Here is a 13,511-nt window from a genome sequence, read left to right as displayed (position 1 = left end):
ACCACGTAAGTTTATAAAAGGGAGTTTTTTTAAGGACCCAATAAGTGATCTGCCATGTTTTGAAGAAAATAGCATGATAGGTCAGAGCCTGAACTTTTGAAGCACAATGTAAGGTCCCTTGAATATGAGGGTAATGTGAAAAGGTAAGAAGAGCTTCACAGGGTATGTCTCAAAGACATCTGGCTTTCCATGTCACAATCTGGACCTGTGTGCCTTCAAAACCTTGATCCCTCTGGCCAGCACAGGTGCCAGCTCCATGGGCAGACATCAACCTCCCTCCCTTCCCACCTTCCTGCTTCCCTCCTCTCTTTCTTTCCTTCCCCCTCCGTCCCTCTTCTCTTTAAAATAATGATTTATAGCCTTCCCGAATGGCTAGTGCATCCCAAGGGTTTTCAGAAATGGGAAAAGCGCACTGGTCATGTCCTTCTTAGGTATGCCCTGCCCACTCTGGGTGGTGGGCAGGGCAATGCTAGCAGTATTTTAAGTTGATTTGGTGGCCACCTTTTTAAAGATTATATCTGAAAATATACTGGCAACTTTTCACTATAAAACAAATGAATATTATACAAGGAAGAGAAAATACAAATTTCTTCTTAAAATTAGGAAAGGTCCATAAATAAACAAAATGTAGGGGCTGATTTATTTCTAAACAGTCAATTCAAGTATTATGCAATCCACCTTCTTCAAAAACTAGCCGGTTTTTGTCAAAGCTAGAAGAAGAACAATGTACAAATGTACCACTCTTGTACCATGCTGTCGATTCTGCAGTATTTGTAAACATTCTGTAAGGTAGACACTATTCTCCCTGCCTTACAAGTGAGAAAACAATAACCTAGAAAGGTTAATAGGTTGGTCAAAATTCAGCCAGCTGGTTAAACAGCATAACTGGTCTTCCTGTTCAGGTTTCCTAACCTCAAATCCACTAATCTTTGAAGAGAGTGGGTAAAACCAAGCTTGGCCATGTGCACATCCGGGGAAAAGGGGAGGCTGGCTTTTGGATAATCTGCACTGCCTGTCCACTGGTATCCTCCTCCTCCTGAGGACTCTACTGACTCACCAAGATGTCATCATGTAGCTGTATTAATATCAAGAGGACTCCTGGAAAAAGGCAGTGCTTTTTATCCCAAGCTATGCACGTCTAATAAATGATGCAGTAGTCCCTTAGCGATACAACTGCAGCAAATGGGGCTGGTCTCCTTTGCTGACTTGCAAGGCTGTCCTAGAAATGCAATGATATCTGGCTTCACCTTGGTTCCCCTCAAGCACTGGGATAAATACCAAATAATAACAAAGGAACCCTTTTCTAAGGTGCAGATATGATCTTGTCTCATCTAGGAAGAAAGTCTACAGACACATGGACATTTTATTATTCAACTACTTTTTCCCCCAAATATATTAAACTTTGAGAATGATAGTACTTTTTATATTCATTCATAAGTGGGGTCATCCTCTAACACTACTGAGGCAGTTTAGTATGACAGAAACAGCACTGGATCAGGAGTCAAGCCACCAGCTTCAAATAGCAGTGCTGCCATGACCATCCACGTGACCCTTGATGACTATGTCACACTCTATGCCTTACTTCATCTGCCAAAGGAAGGCCACAACCACAAAGTCTTGGTCTTCCTTGTGTAAGCAATCATAGATCAGAACAAAGGCAGAGTTTGCTTTTGCTTTTTAAAAATTCCTATGATGGGGAAACAATGGATCTTCCTGAAAGAGAGACAGAGATGCCGGGCGCAGCAGCTCAAGCATGTAATCCCGGCATTTTGGGAGGCCGAGATGGGCGGATCACATGAGGTCAGGAGTTTGAGGCCAGCCTAGCCAACATGGTGAAACCTTGTCTCTACTAAAAATACAAAAATTACCAGGTGTGGTGGCACACACCTGTAATCCTAGCTACTCGGGAGGCTGAGACATGAGAATTGCTTGAATCTGGGAGGTTGCAGTGGGCCAAGATGGCACCACTGCACTCCAGCCTGGGCAACAAAGTGAGACTCTGTCTAAAAAAAAAAAAAAAAAAAAAAGAGACAGAGACATACACCTACACCCACCCATACATATTTATATTTTATATCAGAAAACACACTAACATTGTACAACTACCTACTGAGATTCTTTTATTCAGAAAACCATGCTGCGTTCCCTGTTCTTACTGTGAAAACTGGTAATTTTCATCTACTGACAAACTTGCTCAAATTTGATACGGGCATGGAAATCGAGGGGGGAAAGTAGATAAAACAGGGGAATAAAAGATTTCAGCTGCCCTTGACGTCAACAGAAAAATTTAAACCATACGGATCCAGAGGATATGAAAATGCCAAAATCCCAGTCCCTTCCTTTCTCCAGAGTGCTGCGCTGCAGTTCAAAGAGCATGGGCTTCAGAGCCAGTCAGAATGATCCACATCTTGGCTCTGTCACTTGCTAGCTTCATGATCCTATGACCGCCAGTCTACTTCTTAGTAAAATGGAGGTAAAAACGCATCCCTCACAGGGCAGGTAAGAGAAATGACATGAGATAGCACATGTGCAGGTCCAGCACACAGAAGTCACTCAATCAATGCCAGCTTCCACCCTCCTGACTTCAAGATAATAACCTGATTCGAGAGTCCAGATCAGGTCTTGCAGACTCAGAGAAGCACAGGGGGAGAGCTGGCATGGGTGCACCATAATGAGAGAGACCAACAGATGCAGGGAATAAGAGTTTGCAGAAATGATCAGATAATGAAACACCTTATATCTTTCCGGAGAGGTGAGTCATTTTTTTTAGGTGTCAAATGAATAGCCAAAAGTATCACAATCAAAATCTATCATGGAAAAAGCCAGAGAGGTACTCCCTTCAAACGAGCAGTAGCTTCTATTGATGCAGAAGCCCCTGTGACAGTGAGTCACCTGACATTTACAGGATAAACACACACTCCCCCACAGCTCCTTCTTGGCTGGAGAAGTTCTAATGAGCTGAAAGTTTATTCCATTTCTAAAATGCATTTAAACTCCAACCCATCACTGACATCTCCTTAACTCTGAAATCCAATTCTCAATTTGGGCACTTTACCAGCATCTTTTCAAAAGCTGGATTTTGGAAAATATATGCACTCGCAGACAGAAGGGAAAGCCATCAGACATGCACCAAACTGACACCCTCGAGTATATTCCAATTTCCTCAGCCCTCATCTCCCTTGGCGTTCCACAATCAGTAAAGTGCAGTGGCCAATCATTGGAAATGGCATGAGCTTAATGTCAGAAATCATTTAGCTTAAGTAAGAAAATAACTCCATTTAGCTTTCTCCCACAAAGTAAAATTAAGTTTGTTTAGCCCTTTTATATTTATTGCCAAAGGGCAGATTTAATTTCAAGGGAGTGAAAACAAAACTCATTCTGAAGTGAGGTCTAAAGTTATCACTTCAGTTTTGCTCTAACTATTGAGGTGCAAAGGGGCTGTAAGCATTGAAACAAGGAGGCATTAATTATGAAAAACAGGTGACTGGGACCCAGCTTTCTGATCGGGGGTGGAGGATTGTGGGGTGGAGGATTGTGGGGTGGGGTGGGGGGGGTGGGTGGAGAGAAGTCTATCTTCTTCTTTTGCTACACTGCAAATAAACTTTAAGAAAATCTACTATCCAGGGGCCTTTTGAGTCCACCCTCCAGGCCTCATCTCCGGACTTACCAGATACATTAATTGAGGCCCCTGCATCAATGATTCCACTGTTGGGCCTCACACAGTACCTACGTGGCGCTGTAGTCTTCACCTTAAAACACACATTTCGGTCTGTCGGATTGCCAAGCTTCAGGTTGGTGGTGACAACATCAGTGAAGGGACCTGTAGAATGAGACAGAGACTGATTGGGGGTCTCATGAGGAAAGTTGAGAAGGTTTGTGGAAAGGAGAGCTATAAATACAGTTAAGGGAAGATTTGAGATCCACAATTATCTCATTAACATGCCAATGGATGAAAGAGATGAGCTGAGGTTAATGTACTACCAGTAACGTCTAATATTTACCATGTTCCCACTATTTCACTAGGTACCTAGTGTAAGTATTCTAACATACAGCATCTCACTGAACCCTCACAACTTTATGATAATTGCTGTTTTGTAAATGAGAAAACTGAGGCTTGGGGGGACAAGTTACTTGTCCAAGTATTCATGATAGTGGTAGTGAGGATCTGTAACCAGATGGCTTGCATCTAAGGCCAGTTCTTACCCATGCTAAATACTGGTTTCCACAATAACAATATGAAATCTAACAGGGAGAGCACAAAGGACTAAACTCAGTCCAAAATGATTATCTAAAGCACAGTGTGCTAAGAGGAGCAGATAGAAGAAAGACTTTGAGGTGTTAATGGTCTATAAACACAAAAACTCTCAACATTATAGTGTTGCCACAGAAAACTTTGTATCACCTTAGGCTATAGCAAGAAGTTCAGAGTCCTGCTGGGCAGTCCACACCTGAAACATTACAGACAGTATTAACTACTGAGGCTACCGGGAGGGTTCAAACAGGCTCAGTGGCCTGAAGATACTTTTTATTACTATTATTTATTCACTTCCTACTTTATTAGATTTTTTTAATTAAAAAAGTAAAACATGCTTCTTAAACCAAACAATAAAAGATGTATAAACAGGAATAAGCTTTCCTTTGTCCCCTGAGATAACTAATATTAACAATATGGGAGATCTTTCCACATCATCTATGTTTACACAAACAATATACATGCACACATGTGCAAGGGATGGGGGCTAACAAATAATGAAATAATACTATTCCTATTACTCTGAAAGTTGCTTTTCTGCATTTACCCCTCTATGGTGGACATGTGATCTCTGTGTTTATTAGTCAGGTGGCTACAAAAACTGAGGTCCTTTTCAACACCTTTTCAAATTTACATATTTTTCACCTGTACGTAAGTATTTCTGTGTTTCCTCTACGCAAGTTCTTTACTCTGGTCTTTACATTTGCAAGGAAACCAGAAGTGAAGGTGGGGAAAGGGTGTGTGCTTGTGTGTTCACAAACAAATACGTAATGTTGACCTAACAAAGTCATTCAAATGTATGTTCTGAAAAACTTCTCGATGAGACTCGAAGCTCCTAAGGACAAGGATTATGCCTTACCCATCTCTGTAGCCCCAGCACCGTGGCTGCATGGAATAAAGGTCTCAATCCACATATTCACCTAGAAGAAAACCACCTGTGTGTGGATTATCTCCAGCAAAATTAAAATCTCAGGCTGGTGTCTCTACTCTTGAGATGCTCAGGGCATGAAAAAAAAAAATCAATCTGATACGGGCTTACCTTAATACAAATTAAGAAATCAAAAATGGTGATAAGGAAGGAAGGAAATGGGACTCAATCCCAAAATCAAACGACAGCCAGTTCTGCTATGAGGCTTATTCTGAAAACATAAATTTGATCCAACATTACTCATGTGCATATTAGAGGGATATTCTGGGCATAAACAATTTTCATATTTGTTTCTGCGTGATTTTGTCTGCTATCAACACTAGGGGAACACAGAAAACTGCTCCTTGCTGAACCCAACTGCAAAGAAATACAGAAAACTTACAAGCACACACACCTCAACCACCTACGGGATACCTCAGTTCACCTTGTGGGTAATGAGCCACACCTATCCACACCTGGTATTACAACTTTCCATATGATTTCAGGTAATCCTCCTTACTTCAAGAAAACAACTCTTCTGATGTCCATATCCACAGACAAACTTTGGGTCTTTTTCAAGAAAAATGCCATATCTGCTGTAGCATTTGTGGTTTTACCAGCACCCTATCTTTGTGCATGCGTCACCAACAAAGGCTTTGAGTGCTGTGCTCCTAACCACACTTCCCTCATAAGCCCTGTGGTTTTTACTGAGCTATTCAGTATAGTGTGGTGATTCCAGGAATGCATTACAGCAGAACTGACTATACTACTGCATCATCTATTGTTTTGTGAATTATTATTGCAAACACTATTCTCATTCCACGAGCAGTGACATCTTCACAGATGCAACATTCCATGAGAATTTCTCCATTTGCTTACCTTTCTATCACAAACAACTCTATCACTACACTCTAAGTCAGCTCCCCATTGAAAACTAAGAGTACAAAGGAGGCCAGGTACCTGTGGCCCAAAAGGATTTTCAGCTACAGTAAGGGAGAGCCAGATGCTGACGCTGCTCCATCCTTGCATCAAGTTCTTGGCATAAAGGGAGAAACAGGACACTTGGTGCTGAAGCAGTGCTGGGGAGATTATAGAGGCAGCACTCTCCGTGACTACCCTTTTCCACTCTCCAACACAGGCAGTCTGACTCATAATAAAGATGGAGAAAAAGCTGTCCTCCTAGTAAGTCTCTCTGCTTGCTTAAGGAAGGGACCACTTCAGCACTCACAGAGTAGGGGGGAAGAGACTAGCTATGCAAGCTCTGATTTTCTAGGGTCAAAGCAGCAATAAAACACACACACAGACAGGCATAAAGGACACACAAATCTATGAGGGCACAAGCAAATCACCATGTACATGCACTCCCTGACCCTCATCTAAAAACTGCAACTCAGAAGAACTCCACATAAGCACAGCAGCACCGCAACACTGGGGGAAGGGAGAAAAAAGTGGACAAAAATGTGCACGACATAAAGAGACACCTGAAATTAGGGTGAGCTTTCAAATATAAAGCCTAAGGATGACAGATACTCAACGACAGTTTGAATGTGATTCAGAAACTCTCAGGCCACAAAGCGTTCTAAAATCAAAGCTTAATCAAAGCTTAAAGTGACTAGTTTCAACAAGATTCTGCCTCAAAAACATGGAAGTATCTTCAGAGCAGAATGCCAAGAATTCACAATGGCCCCCAAAACATCCAAAAATACATAGACCTTTTTTTCTAAAATGGTTTGAAGTGTAGTGAGAGCAGCAAATCAGGATGCTGGCAAGATTCCACTGTGATGAAATCCAGAATACTTGCTAGTTTCCAATTCAGTTTCTAGTCTCTTCCTTCCCTCCTCTCCCCCTTATGAAGTTGGGGTGTGAGGATCCCAAATTTAAGTATTTGTTTATTTCTTACACTGACCTCTTCTTCAAAGTACTCTACAAAAATAAGCCAAATGTAAATGTAAATATTTAACTGTTTTTAAAAATTTCCCCAGGTTAATCCATTGCATCACAATTAATTGCTGTTACACAGCAATCTTAATGGTGCTTCAACTTACATAAATCACATAAAAGGAAGTCTAAATTGTTAAAAGACAAGCAATATCTGTAATAATAAACAGGATAAAATAAACATCCCAGATTTCTCCCTCCGCAATACTAGGTCTTTACATGCTTGGGATTTCTTGGCCTTTCACGGGCTTTTATTTGCAAAAATCTGGAGGGAACTATACTGAAAATATATGCAATGAAACAACATCATTGGTAAAACAACAAAGTCCCATAGGTAAAAACCAAGATAGTTTGTAAGAACAGGCCAACCTTCCTCTCCCTACTCTGGTCAATTTACTCCAAGAATTTTATTGAAAATAAATTATATTCGATTTGAATAATTATAGGAAATAAACTATGTTAGTGTTCTCCTTTTCCCCTGTATTAATGGATTAGTATACACAAAACCCTCAATAAAAATGATGTAAAAGCTTATGAGCATCATTCAGATTTTTACTAGTCACTTTCATTTCATAAAACTGCCATTTCCATTAAAGCATTATGTAAAAAATGGGATTTTACTATACCAACATGCATATTTATCACCAATGAATTTAAACACTACTTATAAAGTATAGAGTCAATTTTACAAATGAAATCTCCTTCTAAACTTAGAATTTTTCCTTTTTAGAGATAAAAAAATGATGTGCCTCTAGAACCACAGCATATACTTTAAATCATTTTTAATCTTCTATTCCTTATTTCAGATAATGTCTGCAAAACTAGGAACTAAGCATCTAAGATGTGAAATGGGAGGTTAAAAAATTGAAAAAACATGAATTTGGGAGAAATTGGCAATACTCTTTGAAACTGTTACCCTTTTTTAATAATGTAAACAACGCCCTTTACATCCTAGATTATGCATATACTCACCTGTGAACACTTGTGTGAGTTTGTTGAAGATGCTTATGAAACAGCACTAACTGAAAATGAATTCCTTGACATGCTCTAAAATGTATTTAGATAAAGCTAAACATAGTATAATTTATTTCCTCTACCTTCCCCCAGGACCCACTGTGCTTGGATTTTTGTCATTTTAAATTGTGTTTAAGGAAATAAGAGGTAAGAGTAAGACAGTAACAGGGGCTAGAATTGACCTGTTTTAGAAGGCAAATACTACAATACCAGCAAAAACTTGCATACCATTAAAAGTGAAAGAAGAAATAGTTGTTTTTTACTCTTAGTTACAAAAATTGGGCCTTAAGATGTACAAAGTTCTGGTTTAAAGGTCAAAGAAGACAGTCACATTCCAGAACAACATTAAGAGGTCAGGTTCCAGGTGTTGAAAATGTCATAAAAAAATGGCTGAATAAACTTGTCAGGAAACCTAAGAGCATTTTGTGGGAAAAGTATTCCATTAAATCTTTAAACAGTCTCCTGATCTACATATGATTTAAATGCTTTTCTGTAATTATTCATTCAAGACCCATGGAAGAAAAATTAAAATCCTTCCTTTCAGGAAATGTAAATACTACCTTTTTACAAAAGAATAATTTAAAAGTTCATGTCCCATCAAATTATAAAAAGTAACAATGAAAATTCCCAATGAACTGAAAATTCAATCTAGGCCTTACCTATTTGTGTATTACCTCAAGAACTGCATAACATCCTATCTACTAAATGGCAAGATAGATGTTTTTAAGGAGTAAATATACAAGTTTACCTTTTGTTTTTTTTTTTTTTGAGACAGAGTCTCGCTCTGTCACACAGGCTGGAGTACAGTGGCACATCTCGGCTCACTGCAACCTTCACCTCCCGGGTTCAAGCGATTCTCATGCCTCAACCTCCCAAGTAGCTGGGACCAGAGGCACATGCCACCACACCTGGCTAATTGTTGTATTTTTAACAGAGACGGAGTTTTACTACATTGGCTAGGGTGGTCTCAAACTCCTGATTTCCAGTGATCCACCCATCTTGGCATCCCAAAATGCTGGGATTAGAGGTGTGAGCCACTGCGCCCGGCCACAATTTTACTTTTAACTCAGCAATTCTATGAGAAAATAAAGGCTAAAATATATTTAGACACCAAACTATAAAATTCCTAGAGGATGACAATAAAATCTAGATGGCCTTGGATTTGGAGGTGACTCTACTTACAACACCAAAACAAAATCCATGAAAAAAATAACTGATAAGCTAGACTTCATTAAAAATAAAAACATCTGTTCTGCAGAAGACAAGCAAGCCACAAGCCAGGAGAAAATATTTGCTAAAAACATATCCGAATAAAATACTGTCAACCAAAATATACATAGAACTCTTAAAACTCAATAATATGAAAATGAAGACCAGGTACGGTGGCTCACACCTGTAATCCCAGCACTTTGGGAGGCCATGGCAGGCAGATCACGAGGTCAGGAGATCAAGACCATCCTGGCTAACACGGTGAAACCCCGTCTCTACTAAAAATACAAAAAACTAGCTGGGCGTGGGGACGGGCTGAGTAGTCCCAGCTACTCAGGAAGCTGAGGCAGAAGAATGGTGTGAACCCAGGAGGCAGAGCTTCCAATGTGCTGAGATCACGCCACTGCACTCCAGCCTGGGCGACAGAACCAAAGAGACTCCATCTCAAAAAAATAAAATAAAATAACAGTAAAATAACAAAATAAAATAAAATAGGCAAAAGATCTGAACAGCCACCTCACCAAAAATGTACAGAGAGCAAATAAACATATGAAAACATGTCTGGTCAGGTGCGGTGGCTCACGCCTGTCATCAGGAGGCTGAGGCAGGTGGATCAGCTGAGGTCAGGAATTCAAGACCAGCTTGGCTAACATGGTGAAACCCTGTCTCTACTGAAAATACAAAAATTAGCCAAGTGTGGTGGCCCATGTCTGTAGTCCCAGCTACTGGGGAGGCTGAGGCAGGAGGATCACTTGAACCCAGGAGGCAGAGGTTGCAGTGAGCCAAGATTGTGCCACTGCACTTCAGCCTGGGCGACAGAGTAAGACTCCATCTCAGAAAAACAAAAAAAGAAAAGACGTCCAATGAGATACTATTACACATTTGTTCATTCTCTTACTGTTAGGTTTTAGAATGGCCAAATTCTAAAATACTACCAATACCAAGTGTTGGCGAGGATATGGAACAACAGGAACTCTCATTCACTGCTGGTAGGAATGAAAAATGGGGCACAGCCACTCTGAAAGACCATTTAGCAGTTTCTTACAAAACTAAACATATTCTTACCATACAATCCAGCAATTACCCTCCTTGGTATTTACCCAAGTAAGTGGAAAACTTATATCCACACAAAAACCTGCACATGGATGTTTATAGCAGCTTTATTCATAACTGCCAAAATGCAGAAGCATTTTGTGAGTGGATAAAATAAACTGTGGTATATCCGGACACTGAAACAGTGCTCAGTGCTAAAAAGAAATGAGCTATCAAAGCCATGAAAAGACACAGAGGAGCCTTAAATGCATATTCCTGAGTGAAAGCAGTCAGTATGAAAAGGTAGCATACTGTATGATTTTTACTCTATGACATTCTGGAAAAGGCAAAACTACAGAGACAATAAAAAGATAAGGTGCTGGCCAGGAGTGGTGGCTCACGCCTGTAATCTAGCACTTTGGGAGGCTGAGTGGGGGCGCGGATCACTTGAGGTCAGGAGTTTGAGAACAGCCTGGCCAATATGGTGAAACCCCATCTTTAACTACAAAAATTGGCTGGGTGTGGGGGCACACACCTGTAATCCCAGCGACTCAGGGGGCTGAGGCAGGAGAATAGTTTGAACTCAGGAGGTGAAGGTTGCAGTGAGCCAAGATCGCCCCACTGCCCTCCAGCCTGGGTGATGGAGCAAGACTCTGTCTCAAAAAATAAAAATAAGAAAATAAAATAAGGTGCTGATAGAACTTAAGGGAGGAAAGAACAGGAGGAGCATAGAGCATTTTTAGAACAGTGAAACTATTCTGATACTATAATGGTGGATATATGTCATTATACACTGTCAGAACCCACAGAATGTACAACACTAGAAATGAATACTAATGCAGACTACGGACTCTGGCTAACAATGACGTGTCAATGTAGGTTCACCAATGGTAACCAATGTACCACTCAGTGTAGGATGTTGCCAGTGGAGGGGGCTATTATGCCTGTGTGGGGTAGGAGCTACATGAGAACTCTGTGCATACTTTCTGCTCAGTTTTCATGTGAACCTAAAACTGTTCTAAACTATGTTTTTTTTTAAAAAAAGGAAGAGGAAAAAGTATTTGGTCTTTTATATTAATTCACTTTCAGTTGTATCCCCCTTAACATTTCTAACATTACATATTATTGAGATTTTGAAAATCTGTATTGTGTGTGTATATATATATATGAATAAAGATTCTTTGTTGTGCAAAATGATTGCTCCTCTTCTAGAGTTCATGAAATTCTGGTTTCACAAATACATATCCTTCCTTTGTAATTTATCTTCTGATGTAGCTATAATACTTTGAAACTCAACCTATATGTTACTAAATAAGTTCTATACCAATTTGATATATAATCTATCAGGTCTCAGCTTTCTAGATATAAGTTTAGAGTTAATAGCTTCACAACAGTTTTTTTCACTCTGCATAAAAAAAGCTGTATTATTTTATACTCTTGAAAACACAAATTAGGTACAGCATCTCTCCTTTTCACAGTCTCTCCAAAAAACCAGTTACCATATTTCATTTCAGCTCTAAAAAGATTACCTTCTGGGAAGGTAATAATCTGTCTCCAGAAGCCTGTGACTTTTGATGGATTTTGTTAAGACAATAAAAGTGTGCTTGAGGTTTCAATACAGAAGACTGTATGTGGGGAAAATACACTAAAATGGAGGGACACAGACACTCTAAAGTAAAATCTGTTGGGTATCTTATTAATATCTTTAAATTTTACCCTTTGACAGTCTATTTTCATTAAAAAGTATCCTACTGCTTTCTGCTGTCCATACCCATCTGCAGTGCACCAATCCCCACGTTATTTCTTTCCTTGTTTATGTAAATCAATCTTCCCCTTCTAGAATGGAAACTCCACCAACACAGACTTTTTCGTCCCTCTTGTTCATTACTGATCATCAGCACCTAGAACACTTGCAGGCACAGAACAGATGCTCAATAAATATATTTGCTGAATGAACAAACAGCCATGCCATGCTTCCATCTACTTCACACAATGGCTGTATTCTTCCTCCATGCACCCACTGTATGCATATCCAGGCTCTGCGTGAATAAATACCGAGACGACTGCTGCTCCCGTTCCAGCATTACACCCTTTTCATCTTCTGCATAGGACATATTTTGTTTGTTCCTTTCCTGTTTCCACATGGAGTGGGGGGCGGGGCGGGGTGTCTATCCTATTCATCACCAGATCCTCCGAACTAGAACAGTGCCACAAACACAGTAAAAATGTATGCTGCATGAATAGGAGACTTCCTCAGAGGTCATTGTACTCTGATTCTGCTGCATTTCCTGTAAACAAACACCTACTTCAAAACCTGGATCTGAAATCATTCTAAATCTGTGCTGCTTATATATAGGTTGAAGGTATTAAAAATGCTCACTGTGTCAATGCTTTCATCATAATTATTGTATGGTGATTTTTTTTTTTAAGTTGCCCCCTCCCTAAAAAATGAAAGACACCATACTAACAGATATTCAAAGAGAGTGAGCTCTTAAATAACCATGAACTCAAGAATAAGGACAGCGGAGAAGTTTTCTTAAAAATCTATTTTCTTGATTGAATTGTCAGCTCACACATTAAATCAATGCTTTAGAAACAAAAATAAAGCTTTAAAGCTTTGCAACCAATGTGTTTAAATGACAGGCATTATATTCCAATATTCCAGCAGAAAGCCTAATTGTATAGCTCTTATTTTGAAATAACCACATAAAAAGAACCCTACCCATAGACACATAACTTTCCTGAAGAACTCTTAGAATGCAAAGTGTTTTAAATTAATAAAGTATCCTCCTGGTATCCTCGGGAGCCAGTCAGCTACTGAGAAACATCACACCTGTTATTGCAGCAAGAGAAATCAACACCAAGAACTCTCACCGATGATGCCATCAAAGGCACACCAGAAGCCAGCTTGATTGAAATAGACTATACCAGCCTTGCAGGCTGCTTGCTCAATTCACTAGTTTCCTAGCTCTTTCAGAGCAGAAAGAAACAAAACCCAGGCCACCAACTCCACGGGTGGGAAAACTAAACCGGAAGGCATGCTATTGTAGTTTAATAATTCCTCAGATCAAACTCAGGAAAGCTACCTGAAAAAATATAAAGTTAGACAGTAAGGAACAGCCTGGAAAATTAAGATATTTACAGTTTATATAACAGATA

The 13,511-nt window shown here is 39.7% G+C and overlaps 1 protein-coding gene across 2 annotated transcripts in view; it reads right to left on the bottom strand.

Moving 5' to 3' along the window:
• VAPB (VAMP associated protein B and C) overlaps positions 1-13,511 on the bottom strand; it is a 56,307-nt gene that overhangs the window by 22,903 nt on the left and 19,893 nt on the right. For both annotated transcript variants that reach the window (XM_009215870.3, XM_009215871.3), the window contains exon 2: positions 3,668-3,820. In XM_009215870.3, coding sequence (XP_009214134.1) covers positions 3,668-3,820 — 153 coding nt within the window. The remainder of the gene's footprint in view (positions 1-3,667; positions 3,821-13,511) is intronic.

This window comes from Papio anubis, chromosome 16 (genome assembly GCF_008728515.1).
Source record: "Papio anubis isolate 15944 chromosome 16, Panubis1.0, whole genome shotgun sequence".
Classification (NCBI taxonomy): domain Eukaryota; kingdom Metazoa; phylum Chordata; class Mammalia; order Primates; family Cercopithecidae; genus Papio; species Papio anubis.
Note: the sequence above shows the minus strand (reverse complement) of the source record. Positions and strands in the feature narration are given on the sequence as shown.